At 51.4% G+C, this 17,513-nt stretch overlaps 1 protein-coding gene across 6 annotated transcripts in view; it reads left to right on the top strand.

Moving 5' to 3' along the window:
* Spns3 (spinster homolog 3) overlaps positions 1–10,538 on the top strand; it is a 52,357-nt gene extending 41,819 nt beyond the window's left edge. For 3 of the 6 annotated variants that reach the window (XR_388557.3, XM_011249311.1, XM_006534488.4), the window contains 4 exons: positions 3,570–3,635; positions 8,955–9,053; positions 9,165–9,336; positions 10,217–10,538. Coding sequence is in view for 4 of the 6 variants with exons in the window: in XM_011249311.1 (XP_011247613.1) it covers positions 3,570–3,635; positions 8,955–9,053; positions 9,165–9,336; positions 10,217–10,299 (420 nt within the window). In the remaining 2 variants the exon portion in view is untranslated. The remainder of the gene's footprint in view (positions 1–3,569; positions 3,636–8,954; positions 9,054–9,164; positions 9,337–10,216) is intronic. The other 3 variants (XR_388556.1, XM_006534486.1, NM_029932.3) reach the window with 2 other exon arrangements.
* Positions 10,539–17,513: the final 6,975 nt, after the last annotated feature.

Below are 17,513 nucleotides of genomic sequence, written 5' to 3'. Positions count from 1 at the left end.
TGGGTCTTAGAATCTTTTCATCAAGGATCAGTCAGTGCTCAATTTGAAGGGTGAGGTGGGCTCAGACTGAAGATATAGGTTCTTGGGGGTTGTCCCTGTCCAGGATGTACCCGTCATGCATCAGTGTGTATATGTTTTGTGCAAGGATATATACAGATCAAGTGTGTGTGTGTGTGTGTGTGTGTGTGTGTGTGTGTGACTTGCTGGTCACAGTGGCATTGTGGGAATACATGGTAGGCTGCTTTTCAGCTAGTGCTCAGCCTGTGACTGTGCTAACACCAGTATTAATTTGTGCATTCATTGTGTAGTTTGGTTTTTGTTTCTGAGAGAGTGTCTTGCCATGTTGCCCAGCCTGGCTCAAACTCTTAGGCTCAAGTGGTCACCTTCCTTAGCCTCCCAAGCAGCCGGACCTTACAGAGAGAATTCCATAGCTAGTACCACACGTCTTTCGATATTTTATGTATCTCCTCTGTTGCCTTCATATGTATATACATGTGATATGGGAGTGATGTATGTGTATCTCAGGTTTTGAGTGGTGTGTGTGCATGTGTATTGAAGCTTATATACATGTGTGTGAGGCATTGCATATATGTAATTGTATGTGCAGAAGTCCTTGTATGTTTATGTTGTTGCTTGTGCATATGGTATGTGTGTGTGTATAATTGCCAGTGTAAACATGGTGGTGTGTGTGTGCAGGCTTCTGTGGCTGGGATGACTAAAGCCAGACATATAGGGTGTCACTGGCCCAGCTCAGGGATGAAATGTCAGAGGTCAGGGGCTCTCCAGCACAGGTCATTTCTCAGGCCCTGGGCAGTGTTCCCAGGATCTCCTACCCATCAGGAACTAAGTCAGGGTGCAGGGAAGCCACCTGATCCCAAAGAAGAGACCAAAGCAGAATCAGGTTTCCCCTTTGGAAGTCCCCTCTAGGAGGTGTTGGGGAGATGATAGGGCCTGAGAAACCAGAGAGGCCTGGACCAAGCCATCAGCAATGGACAGGAGGAGACAGAGTGAAGGAGCATGTAAGATGCACAAGGAGGAGTCATGCAGGGTCAGCAGGCTCTGGGATTCGCCTGCCTCGAATCTAAGGGGAAGCGTCTTGGCAGATCTTGTCAGTTGATCTATGCCTGTGTTCTGTCTGGCTCAGCCACAGTGGGCAGGAACAGTGGAGGGGATGAGGGAAACAAGTTAGGGGACATGTCAACGTGAGGTGTATGTGGCTGTCCAAGAGGGACTTGGGCCTGGGAGATAAGCAGTTGACCAAATTCTTCAAAACTGGAGCTCTATATCTACACCTGTGTAGTATGTGTATTTGTGGTGTGTGTGTGTGTGTGTGTGTGTGTGTATGTGGTATATATGTATGTGTGCACAAAAGTGTATAACCAGGTTTCTAGTTGCAGAAGCATGGTATGTTAGTGTCTGTCCAGGCTGTGCAGTGAGAGAAACCAAGGCCCCGAGGTGGGTGTGGGGGACTTTCCCAAGGTCCCCAAGCAGGTGTCCCACCCTTTATGGCAATGGCACTCCTTGAGCCCAGAAGGCTAGGCTTTCCCTGCCTGGAGAGCCTCTGTAATTATGGGATTAGAAGGCAGGCTCTCTCCACCGGCCCTCTGCCCCTCAAAGCCGTAAGTAGAGTGATGGATTTGGTGGCATAGTGCCTGTTTCCAGGTATGTCTGGAAACCTGGCACCCCTAGGCAGCTTGTTCATCTTGAAAGGCCCCATTGTGGCTGCAGCCTCCCTCTAAAGGGGCTCTATTTTGGGACCAGGATCCACCCTAGTCCAGCTGGAAGAAGGAAAAGGTACATTTCAGGATGTCCTGTGGGTGTGGAGGTAAGGGTAACATGACACAGGAGGGTATGTTCCTGTGGCAGTGGATGTCTAGCCTAGTGGAGGACTTAGAGGTGGCCTAAAGTATGTGGAGAGGAGAGGCTTCTGGCCCGGGTAGAGGTGGACGGATGATGGGACATCATAGGGATGGGAGGTGCTCTGGGCTAGGCTTTCGTGCGGTCCAGAATCTGGGTAGACAGGCCCTGTCAAGATGGAATGCAGGGCTGTGGTCTGCCTGGGCCTCACCCGAGTCCTGCCCACCACTGACTTCCTGCTTCCCACTACTGTGGGTGCCCAGCCTTTGTCCTAGGCCTAGAAGGAGACCCACCCTGACCTCAAGGGCCTCCCAGTTAGGGTACCCAGGGCCAGAAGCAGCAGCCACAGGCAGCTGGGTTGGGTGGCGAGATCACAGGAGCCGCTTAGGTTCTATTCTGCTCTTCTCTCAACAGATCAGGTCATTCTCCTGCCCCACCTAGTGTGGCAGCACATTCCAGCCTCCTGCCTCTGTTCACAAGAGATGTCTGCCAGGCATTGTTTGTAGGGCTTCTGTCTAGTGGGCTCCTGCAGCTCTTTCTAGCTCATTTTGAATGCCCCTCTGTATCTGGCAGGGTCACCTCTGCCCAGAACGTTTTCCTCATCTGATTCCCCCACCAGCCTTTAAAGCACATGGCCATTGGAGGCCCCTGGGAGCTCTTTAAGCCAAAGGCCTTCCCAATCTCACCATGTTCAAGCCAGACACAGAGGAACGGGCATCTCTGGAAAGTGACCCTTGGGCCTGGTGATCTGATCTGTGACAATGGGTATGATGATAACCTTATCAAATTACCTGACCCAAGATGGGTAACGGAGTGGTGATGCCTAGCATGCAATAGGTGTTCTTTCTGGTGGTGTTTTTTCACTTCTCTGCCTTTGGGATACCAAGCCTTTGAGCTCCCAAGGCTGTGCTGCTTTGAACATAGCCCCGTGACTCCAGGAATGACTAATTCCACCCTGGCAATAAGCTCTCCAGGGCTGGGTGAAGTGAGCCTTTCCTCCTCTTTCTTCGCTTGCTTCATTAAGCTCTTCTTGAGTGAGGGGAATGAGGGTTTTCCTAATCCGCTGGCACGAGGTAAAACTGCAGAAAGCTGGGTAAGACGGGCCAGCAGGAGAGGATGCCGGGAGCAAGGCTGAGGGTGGCACTGGACAGGGGCCGAAGCTTTGTGTTTCTGGTTGGCTTTGCCCTGGACCAGCTATGACCTGAGAACAGCCTTGGCCTTGGCTAGAAATTACCTGTGTCTGCACAATGGTTGTGCTAAGGCTTGCTCTGGAGGGTGGGGTCTAAGAAAGGCGCTTGAGAGAAGCCTTTGAGAGGGTCCTGGGGGGCTTACTGGCATATGTAGTCCTCCAGAGACAACAATCAGAAGGTGGTCGAGCTGAGACCTCGGCCTTCTTATCCTGAGTCTTCACATTTGGAAATGCTCTGGTAGTCGCGTTGCTTCCTCCTTCTGGGGCTCCATGGGTGACCCCAAGGGCTGGGTTCTGGAGGCTATGAACCAGAGTTCTCAGACCTGCTGTTCATCTTGGGGTCTCAGTGGCAACCTGCCTATCTATCCTGGGGGCTGCTGTTCCAGGCTCTTCCCACCTACCAGTCTCATAGTGCCTTCCTTTGGGGGAGCCTTAGTTTCCACTCTGCACAATTATGGAGGAACCGTGGGAGGGGTGGGTGCCTGAGGCAGGGGCAGTCATCCAGGCCATCCTCTGTCCACAGGTGTTCCTGGCCCTCGGGGAGCTCCTTCTGTCTTGTAACTGGGCGGTAGTTGCTGATATCCTGTTGGTAGGTATGGATTACATGTTGGTCCTGGCACTTTTGAGTAGCCTGGGAATTGAGAAGGACTTCAGAGACCATGGGATAGGGGTTAAGGCCACTTTTCACAGTATCTAAACACAAAACATCTCCTTTCAAACACTTACAAGTGTTTCCTCTATCATCCCTGCATATAAGCATGGGAGCCCAGAGAGAGCTGGTACCTGGACCAAGGTCACACAGTGGCAAAGCTCTGGACTGGCACACAGGTTTTCTTTCCTTCTTTGCCAAACCCACTTCTCAGTAAGTGGGCTCCTCGGCCTGTACTTTAGAGTCACATAGAGAGGGACGCTGGACTTGGAGCACTAGTCACTATAGCCTGCTGGTTCCAGCCCATCCCACCTCATGAAGTCCTAGAAGAGCTGGCTATGATAAGACCTAATGCTGTTCTCACCCCATGGGTTTGGTGTCCAGAGTCCAGCTTGTTCCTTCCCCGGCTCTGCCCTGCGTTCAGCCTCTCAGCTGCTTCTGAGGAGCCACAAGGACTTTGAACATTATGAAACTGTGAACTCTGATTGATAACAAGGCTCCTAAGTCTAGAAACACCGAGGGCCCTCCTGCTGTCTCCTGGCAGACTGGCACGGTCTGGCACTGGGTATAGGGTTTTGGGTGGCCTGGCCAGCAGCTGTCTGGTGAAGAGGGTCAGGCTAGAGTCCCCCCCAGAGACAGCCCCTGGCTTCAGCTTGCTTCTGCCCTCTATCACTCACAAGCCATGTGACTTTAACGGGTTGCTTTGTACCTCTGAGCTTTAGTTTCCTGATAAGGAAAACAGGGATGGAATGTTAGGACCATTGTTGTGAGAGTGCAGGAAGAGACGACCTGCAGAAAGTTTAGCCCGCTATCAGGCTCAGGGGTTAATGGGTAGGATTTCTATTGTGACCCTGAGGTTCCCATGGCCCTTCTGCCTCCTAAAGGTGTCTTGGGTTTGGAAGGACCGTGGGGATGTATATCATTTCATCAGACAACAAGATCTGAGTGAACACCTTGTTGATAGGATGTTCACTGCCTGCTGTGGTTCAGGCTCAGCCCTGTCTCTGGCTCTAGTGAACAAACATATCACTGGATATAGCCAGTCTTCCCTGCCCCTCCTTCTGCACAGGAGACCTAGGCTCCAGGCCAGACTCAGCCACAGGCCTGGCAAATGGCCCTGGGCCTCAGTTTCCTTGCCCATAAAAAGGTCTAATCATTACCTGCCTAGTGGGGTGAATGAGACGGCTGGAGGGAACACCCACCCTCTACATAGCTCATCCTCTCTCAGGCGGTTCAAGCCACACTGAACCTGCCCCCCACAGCTTCCTCTGCTTACCCCCCACTGTGATCCCTTTTCCACATGACGGCCCCAATGATATGTGAAGGCTACATGGCATCCCTATGTCTGTCTCTGCTGGAATCATTAACCCAACAGAGCCAGAAGCTTTGCAGTGCTAACGAGGAGTGTGCCCACAACTTCGAGGGAGGGAGGGAGAGGGTGGCTCTGGGGGCCAGCTAGAATCTGGACTGTGGGGGAGCTAGCTGGCCACATGCAGCCAGCCTACAGCTCTCTGAGCCCTTCATGGCTTCAAGGCTTCTGCTCTAGCTAGCTCCATGCTCTTCCTGCTGCCTTCCTGCCTGCCCTAAGCCCAGTGGCCCACAGTGATCTTCCTGTACTAGATGGGGTGGGGGTGGCAGGGAGTGCAGCCCTTTCTGTTCCCATCATTTAGAGGGGCACAAGTTTACAAGAGAGAATATACTATGCAGACATGGCAGAAAGCCAAGTTGTAGGAACCAGGGAGGGGACATGTGTGGAGACTGAGGTCCCATGGAGAAAGCAGGTTAGGGGAAGGACGTATGTGGGGACAGGTTGTGCAGGAAGTGGAAGAAGGGCCCCTGTACCTACCTGCGCTTGCTCCTAAGCGGGAGGTGAAGTTCTCTTTTGGTTGCTGTGAGGAAATTGCAGCAGGAGACATTCAGGTGGTCAGCTGTTGGTAGAGAGAGCAAAGAGGCTCTAATGGGAAAATGAGGGAGAGACTGTGGGTTCCTGGGAGCTGGTGCCTGAGAGGAGAGAGGGGAGAGGGGGGAGGGGAATGGGAGAGGGGAGAAGGGAGGGGGGAGGGGAGAGGATGGACAGCGGAGCTCAGTCAGGAGTGGTCTAGCAATCTGCCTTTCATGCCTGTCCCCCACTACTTAAGATGAGAGACAGCTTGTGGCCATCAGGTGACCACTGAGAGAACCTCAGCTCAAATGCGCAATAGATAGATAGATAGATGGGCAAGTAGCTCCTACCAGGGTGCTTCAGGCCAAAAAGGAGCAGTGAGCTAAAATCTGTACCCTGTGTGTTCCTGAGGAGGTGTCTGTCATCTAATCCCCACCAGTCCTGCCTCAGGACACTACTCTCTCCAGTGGGGAGAATCTAGGCTCCTTTTAGACAGGAGGTCCCCAAGGGCTGCCTGTTCCAATGGCTCTCACACTCCATCCTTCCGAGTCAAGCCTGGAGGAGCTTGTCACTGATTGCGGGCTCTTTGTCCTCATCATCTGATTGGGTGGGTGGAGAGTCAGTCCAGGAACTGCATTGCTAGCAGACTTCCCACCGAGGCCTGGCCCAGTAGTCTTCAGCACAGCTGCTGGATTTTCATAGTTATCTCTCCAGCCTGCAGGCTCCTTGCAGATTTCTCCTTATTTATCTCCTCGTTGTTCACCCATCCTCACGAGGCGCTCATTCCCTGCACCCTCCCTGCGCATCTCCTCCTGGCTCGGCTGTGCCTGAGACAATCTTTTCTCCTGGAAAGAAAAAGAAGGTATCTCTCTATCCCTAACTCTGCTCCAGGAGCCTCCAGCTGCCCTACCCAGGCTGCTTCCCCATGGCTCACTCTTCCTCCCAGTCCTGAGCAGGAGGAGGCTCGAGGAGGGACTGTACTGCCATTCAGAGGAGTCTGGCCACAGGGGTTGAGTTGGGGAGTGCAGAAGGCAAGCTGCCAGGGAATCTGTCCTTCCTGATTGCTCCCCAACTTTCTGTAAGGTGGTGGCTGCCTGCACCTCTCTTGCCCCAGGCTATAAAGGGAACTGCTTTTCTGAGAAGGGTGAGCCAAAACACAGGTGTTTTTGTCTCAGAAGTTGGTGAACCTGGAATGTTGGAAACCCAAAAGCCACTCATTTTCAAAATTACCCATCCCCAGCTTGCCAGGTGCTGCTCGGCCCAGCCTTGGCAGTTACAGGCACCCTGGGGGAGGCAGGGGGTGGGGCCCATGCTTCAGTATATTGAGAAGCCATGGAGGCAGCTTGCAGAGACCTTACTCTGGGGGAGGGGGGTCTGAGCAGCCCCCAGCCCCATGTGGATCTTGCTGGAGGACTCTGTGCAGGGAGCCAAAGCTGAGCCCGGCTCCCAGAGCCACCCATGACTAATCACATAATTATGGGGTGAGAAGGAAGTCCTGAGAAGGTGCAGATCTGTGGTCGGTTCCTCCTCCAGCGCTGGCAGGTCCTGAGGATGGCAGGAGGCCCAGCTTCTCTCACCATGTGGGGAGAGAAACCTCGGCCCCAGTGACCACCATACTATTTGATGGCCCACAGTGGCTCCACAGATCAGCCTTGCCCACCTACAAGCCCCTCCCCAGCAGACCTCCTGTGTCTGTCTGGTACGGTTCTGAAATCCAGAGTCATATTTTTGGGTTCCTACCTTCCTGTGTCCCCTTTGACCTCTCTCTGTAAGACATTGATTCTCCCGCCCATAGGCAGGACCACTAAGGAACCCGTCTTTTTAATTTTTCTTTTTTTGAGATAGGGTTTCACTATACAACACTCATTGGTCTGGAACTCTGTGTAGATCAGCCTGGCCTCCAGCTCAGAAAGCTCCACCTGCCTGTGCCTCCTGCCTGTTGGGATTAAAGGTGTGAGCCCCCACGGCCTGCTTCTGTCTTCTTAGCCTTACTGTCTACCTTTTAAATGCTGTGCAGTGAATACATCAACATGTCAGCTCCCCTCATCCCTAACAGCAGAGGGTCAGAAGGCCAGACCCTGGGAAGAGAAAGCCTGTCATCCAGTCTGGACCCTGTTACTTCCTGGCTGGGCTGCTCTGGGCAATTTAATTACCTGCTCTGTGAAGGTTTTCCCATCTATAAAATACAGGAAATAATCGTATCTCCTTCATGACTTGTTGGAGCTGATACATAAAAACACATGCAGGAAGTAGTCATTAAATGCTATTATTATTATTATTATTATTTGCAGATGGGCTCAGATAATGGACACTGAGGTTTTGGGGACAAGACCACAGAGCAGCAATCTTTTCTGTGGCTGCCATAGTAGGGAATAGCTCTGAGCTGGCAGGTTTTCTCCTGAGACGAGTCTTTCAGAAGTTTCTATTTGACTTACTTGGTTGGCAGATTTTCACCAGACCTCCTGTCCCTCGTGTGTTACAGTACTCCAGGGACACAGGAGAAATTAGGGGCTTTGCTATTAATACAGTATGAGAGGTAAGGAAATGGACCAAAACCCCTCCCAGTGCCAGGGGCATACCCTCATTTAACTGTGGTGCCCAACTGGGCGTGTGTGTGTGTGTGTGTGTGTGTGTGTGTGTGTGTGTGTGTGTGTGTGAAGGCAGGCCCCTAAACCTGAGAGGGCTTCACAGAGGAGGTGACATAAGGGTAAGTCATAAATGATAAATAGTGCTGCACAGTAGGCCCAGTGAGGGAATGCCTGCCAGGCAGGAAGCACACATGCCCAGAGCCTTCTGTCAGCAGGATAGCTATTCATGTGAAGCTTCTATGTATAAACTGAACAACACTGAGCACAGCCCTCAAGGTGGGTACTATCATTATCCCATTTAGAGAGGAGACAGGAATGGCTGAAGCGACTTGCCCAAAGACGCACAGCTAATGGGTAGGGATCGGGAGTAGACCCCAGACTGACTGACTCCAGAAGTCGCATTCTTGATGCCCTTACCTTCTTGCTCGGAGCTGTGTGAGCCTCCCTGGCACAGCTGCCCTGCACTGGTCACACCTACCTGTGCTGATGTCTGGATCCCTGAACTGAGATGCTGCCTACCACTGTGTTCATAGCTAGACAGGTTCTCCCAGCTCAAGTGTGAACTCTGACGAGTGTCTCTGTTCAGCACTACACTCCTTTCCCACTATCCCTGTCCTGGGAGGCCTCTGGGGCTTCAAGGGGCCTGAGTCTTAGAGCGCTACTCAGGTCTTGAAAGTCAGTAACTCCTCCCGTCCAGTCTACCCACTCTGGGCAGATGGGAACAGGAGGAGAAGGTAGTAGTGCACTGCCTTCCCTCAGACTTAGCTCCAGGGCTTCTGTATTTTGCAGTCCGTGGTGGTGCCCAGGTGCCGGGGCACGGCAGAGGCACTCCAGATCACAGTGGCTCACGTCCTGGGAGATGCTGGCAGCCCCTACCTCACTGGACTTGTAAGGAGTGTCTAAGTGTGTGTATGGGGAGGAACTTGGGAGGTGCTGTTTCTGAAAAGGTCCTGGGGCCACCTGGTGGGCCTGGCAAATGCCCTTCTCTCTTCATGGCAGATCTCCAGTGTCCTGCAGGCTGAGCGCCCCGACTCCTACCTGCAGCACTTCCTCAGCCTACAGCACAGCTTCCTGTGTTGTGCCTTCGCCATAGTGCTAGGTGGTGGCTTCTTCCTGCTGACTGCACTGCACCTGGAAAAGGACCAGGCCCGGGCCAGGCAACCTGGCAAAGGTACTTCCACCCCTTGTTCCCAGGCTCCAGGTTGGACACATCTGGACTGGGAGCACCGGCGACTGCCTCTGGATGGTCCATTCCAGAGTGCTTGTTATGCCCCTGTTGTGTGCCAGGCAAGATAGCAGATTGCTGGAGAGAGAGAGAGAGAGAGAGAGAGAGAGAGAATGTGGTGAGTCAGAGTCCTCACAGAGCTGATGCTTTAGTGTCTAGAGACAGACCAAAAACAGAAAAACAGGAGGGAAAATGTTTGACATAAGCTATAGAGACAAAACAAACAAACAAACAAACAAACAAACCAGGGAAAAGGGTTGATAACAACAGATGATGTGGTCCCCATTGAACTGGTGACATTGGAGTGAAAGAGCAAAGAGGAAAAAGGGTGAGCCAAGCACCTATTGGACTGGAAGGGGCTCCAGGAGCTGAGAACAGCTCGTGCAAAGGTCCTGTGGTGAGAGTGTACCTGATGTGTTAGAGTCTGACAAGGCGGTCTGTGAGACTGTACCAGGGATGAGGGGGATGGTGGGGGGTGAGGAAAGCAGAGCACAGGGGCAATCCTTGGATGAACTGTCGCCTTCACCCAAAGTGAGATGGGAGCCCCTGTGAGCTTTCCAAGAGGAGAGGTGCTGAAGGTTTCTGTGAACCCATCCCCAGGGCTGCCATATTGAGAACAGGGTTCAGAGTGCCAGACTTGGGGCAGAGACGTCTCAATGCTCTGGACACTGGAGCTAAATCCACAAGGGTAGCACTGAATGGGGACTGATTTGGGATTTATTATGCAAACAGAACTTCAAGGATTTGTAATAGATCGTCCCCAAGGCTGGTCTCCAAGCCTCTTCTACCTCCTTTGGGCTGACTGATCATCTTTTGCTTCCTGCAGGAACTCTGGACAGCAAGGACATAGCCAGCAGGAACACCGAGAGCCAAGGGCTGCTATCTGGCACCAGCACCCCAACAGAGTAGCCCTGAGCCCCTGCCTTGCAGTGAGCAGGCTCAATCCTACCTACATCCTCCTGGGGCCCCCACCCATCTTGGCTGTGACTCAGGGACCCCACTTTTTCAATCCCTGCTAGAGAGCTGCCAGGGCGCAGGAGCTGGCTGGATTGAGCTGTCACCATCCTTTAGGGAGTCTGGGCCCTGTGTCTACACCCTCCAGGGAGACCAGGCCCTTATTAAAGCATGACCAGTGCAAAGCCCTCAGATTTCAGAGCTTCTTAGACCATCTTGTTATTTATAGCCTTGTGAAGCCTCTGCAGCAAGGGAGGGGGAGAGAAGAGATGGGCAAGCCAAGCCAAAGATTCATGGTGGCCTCTACAGTGGGGGTCTGGAGGGAGTTGCTCAGCTTTGGTGGCTGGGTGTCTCCACCATTACCTTCTCACTCAGACTTAGCTTCTCCTGTTTGCAAAGGCATAGGAGACACACAATACCCCTCTGTGAAAATTCATCATCTGAATGAGAGGTGGTCTTGAAGGTGGGTTCCCTGTGGCTGCTGGTGCAGCCTGTGCAAATTACAGAGGCAACTGCCTCCTGGCCACATGCAGAGTGGCTCACATGACTGTTCACACATACTCCTGAAGTAGCTCTCCCTCTCTCCAGCCTATGCTTTGACCTCAGCATCTCCACGGTGGGCAGAAGCGGGATGTGGGAGTGTGGGGGGTGTAGCTCTATGGGGACCCACACTTGGCACTGGGTTCTGAGCAGCTGGGCTCAGCAGGCCCTGCAGGAGATCAACAGCTTCCAGGCAGGCAGCAGCAGGGAGGCATGTTCTTTCTAATGACCCTAGCTCTGTCCCCTCCCCCGGAGCCCAGCCAGGCAATCACTCACTCACTCACTCATTGCCACCTCTGCCATGCCAGGCTGTGCCTGCCTCCCAGCATCTGTGGGCAGAGCAGTGGCCCAGCATTCAACACAGCTCTTGGCCCTTACATTCTTCCCCTGCCTCTTACGGCTTCTCTTTGTCTCTAGTTAGCTGTGGCAGACTCCTGGAGCTAGGTTCTCTAGCTCAGCCTACACTTGCCCGGCGGCTCAGCTCTCCTCAGGGGCAGGCATCTCCAGGACAAGAACCCCCAATTCACAAGTTGGCATCTGGAGCTCATGAGACAATCACCCGGAAACTCCAAGGAAACAGGCTGGGTGGGGAGTATGATTCTCTGAGAAGGCAGCCATGCTGCTCTCCGTATGCTGAGGATCAGGGCTTCCTCCTCCCTTGATCTTAGCTGCAGATTCCACAGCTCTATTTGAGAGGCATCAAAGGCAGATTTCTAGCCCAGGCCCCACATGATTCTCACAAGTTTTCGCCAGGGTCAGAGCCTAGTATCCATACAGCTGTGAAGCTCAGCTGCCAGACAATGGGCAAAGTCCAGTGGCTCTGAAACATCATTTCTGCTAAGTCTGCAAACATTGATTGATATCAATAGGTCCCATCAAGGTGTGGGGACTCAGACTCCAGCCTGTCCTTGGACCTCACAGCCCAAAGCCAGACAGAGAAAAGGGGTCACATGGCTCAGAAACCTTCTAGAGGTGGTTTTGGGACAAGAGATGTGGAGGAAGAAAACCCTAGGCATGGGGAACAGAATTAGGGTAGAGGGGATGGGGCAGGAGGCACATAGTGACTCATGAAGGGTGTGGCCAGAGAGGAGGTGTGTGTGCCACTGGTAGGAAGAGGTGGCAGGACTGGCTGGGATCAGGGGGCCTCGGTTGCCTGCCACAGTGTGGTAGCTTTCATCCCTGGTCTGGGGTCATTTCTTCTAGTGCACTCTGAAGTCTGAGTTCCTAGGACTCAATGAGACTTATGCCCAGCCAGGGATTTACAGGATATTGTTTTCTAAATGAGTCAGGGGAGTGCCAGAGTTCTAAGACGGAGGGACCCTGGGAGGACAAGGCCACACCTCATCTATAGCAAAACCAGGCCCCAGATTCCTTCAGATTCCTACTTCCTGCCTGTTGGGGACTGGTCCCAGTAGATGAGGTTACAGTGGCAAGTCTGTGAGAGGCCCTCAGTGCCTCACTTCAAAGAGTAGAGGAGTGTAGTAAACAGAATATATCTTTATCGCCTGAAGGGCGCTTGTTGGGTAATCCTAGTTATTGACACTCTGGGCTTCTTTGTTGGGAATGTCAACAGGAGTGAAATGCTATTCAGCAAGCAGAACCCAAGCCCGACCCTGCTCCTTCCCTTCCTTAATGACTCAGCTTCTAGGAGACATCTTGGCAGGAAGATGTGCTTGCCTGTGCCTGTGCCTGTGCCTATGTTAGCCTCATGAGGCTAACTTGCTCTCTAGGTTGGCAAATGACCACGGCAGAGGTACTTGCTAACTTGCTCTCTAGGTTGGCAAATGACCACGGCAGAGGTACTCGTAGCCTGGTGATGAAAGCATTCTTTCCTCTCTGTCTTTATAGCTTGGAAGGCTGAGCACGCATTGAGGTCCCTGCACCTCTGCCCTAGCTTGTTCTCCTGCAGCTAGCCATTGACCTGTCTGTCCCACTCCCTGAACTGGGTGACTTCCTATTGTATCTGGGTGGGCTTGTAAGGTAGCAGAGCTTACAAAGGTTCTATCAGAGAGTCTGACAAGAAACATTGATGCTCGTTGAAGCCATGATTTATCCCAGTGCCAAAAGGATGGGTTTGTACCGGCTCCTCTGGGTAGCCTTACCAGATCTGGTTTTGGAACCACATGCAACACAGATGGACTGACTACCTTAAGGATGCAAGGACTCACTTGCAGGGTAGGAAGAGCTCGTGGGATTGATGGGAAGGTTGAACAGTCAGAGTTTTTACCTCACCTTTTAATTTTTTCAGAGCTCCAGACATTCTTTTCCCACTTAGTCAAGATTTAATGCCCTAGACACAAGAGTCCAGTTGGGTTAGATTGGAGCCTCTGCCTGTGGCTTGATTCATAGCCCCATTAAGACCAGGAAGCCATGAGAGCTGCTAGGAAGAGGAATGAATTAATTCTGATCATCCAAACCAAATGGCCAGGGGTGTGGCTTAGTGACAGAGTGCTTTCCTAGCAGGCCCCAAGTTTGATTGCCAACACCAAAACAATGAATATTCACACACACACACACACACACACACACACACACACACACACACTTTCCTTTAAGGACAGCATCTACTGTGATGATTTGGGATGAGCCACTGCACTCTACAAGGAGTGAGGGAGAGGCTCCTCTCAATGTCCTTCCAGAATCTTTGTTTCTAAAGGTCTCAGTCCACGATCAAAGGTAACTGAGGCATCTACAATTTAGGAAGTGTTAACAATGCTCAAGTGAATCATTCACAGCGGCGCACGGCTTTAATCCTAAGACTCGAGAGGCAGAGGCAGGTGGATCTCCGTGTTTCAAGGTCAGCCTGCTCTATAGATCGAGTTCTAGGACAGCCAGGGCTACACAGAGGAACTCTGTCTTGGAAAAAAATAAATAAAATAACGGAACACAAACTTCTGTATGAGTGGGGATTCAGAGCCATCTGTTCTGAGCAGGAGAGAGACCGAGATGAAATGTTCAGAGAAAAATTCAGGAGGCAGGCCCCAGGCTGGGGGATGGAGACTCCAGTGGGTTGTCAGTGTGGCAAGAGCAGGGTCAGAGTACGCATGCTTTCTCCCAGCCAGGGTGGTGACCTGCAGGAAAGCTGTTTCTAGGATGGAGGGAGGAGTCACCAGGGAGAAAATGCCTTTTCTAGAGATACAAGGATTGAAATCTGGCTGGTTTCTGAATCACCCAGAGCGACAGATACACAACACAAATCAACACATATTTCCTGCACCTGCTAAATGTCATTTGCTCATTCAATCAACAAACATTCTCTAAGCACCTCCTCTGCACTGGATGGTGAAGATGAATCAGACAGGGGATGAGACCTTGAGGCTCATGTCTTTTGGGGGTGGAGTGGTGGTGGTGGAATCATACCAACATAATCAGAATAATGAGTTTGGTGTGATGGAGGAATACACATTACAACATAGCCCCAAGGAGGAAATGATTGGTCATCCAGGTGGGTCAGGGAAGGCTTCTATGAGGAAGTCAAGCCTGTACTGGGTTTGTGAAGAACCAGACACAGGAGCTAGCCTGCAAGGCCTTGTACTACAGGGAGAGCCCAACTAAAGGGTCAGGGGAGTGGGTTGTACATGAGACGCTCTCCGTGGTCCTGAACCATCATTGAGTTACCGACCAAAGGCTTTTCTGGTAAAGGGTGGATCAGGACTACAAATAAATGAACCAATTTTTGCACTTGCCCAGGCTCCAGAAAGTATATGTCAATTCAAGGATTTCCATGTCCTTGGAGCGGTGTCTCAGATCCCTTACCATGAGATAATGTGCCAGAGATATGTAGGAGGCTCTGAGGCCAGAAACACATGGGTTAGAAAGAGTTGTGAAGCTATGAAAAGATCTATGAAGAGGTTTTGTGCCAGGCAGGGATAGGACCACAGATAGGGCTTGGAAAATTACTAACAATCACTGTGGGAGAAAATCCTGGAGGCGGATATGGGCAGGCATTCCAAGTGAGGCATCTGAAGGGTCTGAGATATATCAGTGGGCAGTGGGAACCACTGAAAGCGAGACTGGACGGGCTCTATCTAAATAAGGGGGCAAGTAAGACAGTGACAGTCAAGGATTTCTCTTTGCTGTCACTGTGGGTCAGAAGATAAATGCTGCCTCAATGGGAAGCAGATCAGAGGGGAGAATGCAGAGTTCCACTGAGGATAGCTTAAGGTGTCGGGGGACTGTTGGGAGAATAATTGGGACATTGGGTGACTTGATGGTGAGCACCATCTAGAGCGGTGGTCAGGGTATCACAAACAGATGTGCGATCACTGAGACCCCATGTGTAAGTGAAGGATGCCCAAAGGGCGTGCAAGTGATAAGAGAAGCTACCACAGCCTAAGCCAGGGAGATGCTACCATGTGGAGATGCCAGAGGTGAGAGGAACAGATCTCTAGATCACCAGCCTTGATGGAGCTCATTGTATGTTCTCACAGAATGGTCTGTAGAGCCGTAGAGCCATCATAGTCTTACAAACTGTCTGTGGGCATATGGTAGCTTCTCCCTGCTTCTGAGAGACTTGCAATGCACACACTCATTATCCAGGCTAGTTTCCATTACTGTGACAAAACATCGTGACCAAAGACGACTTGGGGGAGAAAGGATTTATTTTACTTACACTTACACACCACAGTCCATTATTGACAGAAGTCAGGGTGGAAACTCAAGGCAGAAACCTGAAGTCAGGAACTGAAGCGGAGTCCATGGAGAAACACTTCTTACTTTATGTCCTTTGTGGTTTGATCAGCCTGCTTTCTTATTGCACCCAGGGCCACCTACCCAGGGATGACACCACCATGGTGGGCTGGGCACTCCTACATAAATCATTAATCAAGAAAATGCACCCCAGGCTTGCCCACATACCGATTTAGTGGAGGCAGTTACTTAGTTGAGGTTCTTTATTCCAAAACGTCTGTAGGTTGTGTTAAGTTGACATAAATTTAGCCAGCACAGTCATAGCAAAGGATCTGAGACGTCTCTCAATAAGGAAATATCTCTGTTTACCCTACCGTTTCCCAAATATAGTTATCCTTGGAGTAATAGCACCTAATGTTCTGACCTAACTTGTTTTGGAATTTGTTGTTAAGAAAAGGTCACACTGTGTGGGTCACACTGGCCTGGAACTTGCAATCCTCCAGCCTCAGTTTCTCTGGTTCTGGATTATAGGTATGTGCTAGCTCTTGTGTGGCAGTTACAGTGTGGAGCAGATGAATGAATATCAGAAGGTCCTGGAGCCACTGCTGAGTTCAGATTCTCATCCTGTCCAGAAGAAAAGAGTTCTGAAGAAGATGTGGGTAGAATGATGGCTAACCAGGAAGGTACTGACTTAGGAGGTAGCCATAAGAGAGCTTAGGAGCTTAGGAGGGCAGACTGCTTCTTTCTCCAGAGTCTCTCAGTATCCTTGCCACAGAGACAGAAATAATAGCACACAGGTCTGAAGGACATAGTGGCTCATACCTTTAATCCCAGCACTTGGGAGGAAGAAACAGGCAGACCTCTATGAGTTTCGAGGTCAGCCTGGTTTACACAGTGAGTTCCAGGACAGCCAGGACTCTACCTCAACCCCTCTCCAAAACAAACAATACCCAGAGGCCCATCCTATGGTCTTAGGATGCTGCCAGGAGTTCTCACAAAGCCCTCATCTGTGCGCAGCCACACAGCCAGAAAGAGCTTATTGTTTCTATCGCCCTGCCCATGGGTTGGGGCCCTTTATCTTACACAGGATCAACTCCAGAAACTGCCTTTAAGTTAGAAGTCTCATAATAGGAATGGATGGCTTGCTTGGTGGCCCCACATATGAAGGACTCAAAAGACTGCCCTCTTTTCCTACTCTAGAATTCAACCAGGGGTGGAGATGAAGGGCAGTGGATCAAAACCAAAACTGGCCTTGCAGGCCAGGGTTGTGAAAGGGTGAGAGTTCAGGGGTGGGAAATTGAGACGCAGCCTGGGTAGAGTGCAAAGCCATCGTGCAGAGCCTCCTTCACAGATACACAGCTGGGCAGCATCCACAGCAGACATGGTCCTCTCGCTTGGCACAGCCACACAGATCTGGCCCCATGGAGCTTCTGGGTCTGTGCTTGTCTGCTAATCACCTGTTATCCCTGGCCACGCATTGAAACCCCCCCCACCCCCGCCCCCCGACTGACTTTACAGGCCAGAATCCAGCCAGCTGGAAAGAGGCAGCAGGCAACTTTCAGAATGAAATCTGTTTTCCTAACCTTCCGTCACAGTCATTCATACTCAACACGCCGAAGCATATTTTTAGTCAGTTCACAGAATTTAAAAGACACCTTGAAGGCGCCAAGAAACACCAGCTTGGGGATTAACTCTGCTCACTAAGACAGTGGAGTGTGTGTGTGTGTTCGTGTGTGTGTGTGTGTGTGTGTGTGTGTGTGTGTGTGTGTGTGTGTGTATGTGTGTGTGTGTGTGCTTGAGTGCCTTATGCTTTGTCATCCGTTGGCTATGCCATGACTCACTGTGGTTGACACCTTCACAAGATGTTCCTGTTGTGGACGTGGGCTCTGGAGCAGCCTGCACTAGCAAGATGATTTCAGGGCCCTGGCTTCGTACCAACCAGACCATTGACTAGTTGTCTGTTTATGACGGGTCACCTTGGTGACCTGAAGTCTGTCTGT

Source organism: Mus musculus, chromosome 11, assembly GCF_000001635.26.
Source record: "Mus musculus strain C57BL/6J chromosome 11, GRCm38.p6 C57BL/6J".
NCBI classification, from domain to species: domain Eukaryota; kingdom Metazoa; phylum Chordata; class Mammalia; order Rodentia; family Muridae; genus Mus; species Mus musculus.
This window is presented reverse-complemented; position numbering and strand designations above follow the sequence as displayed.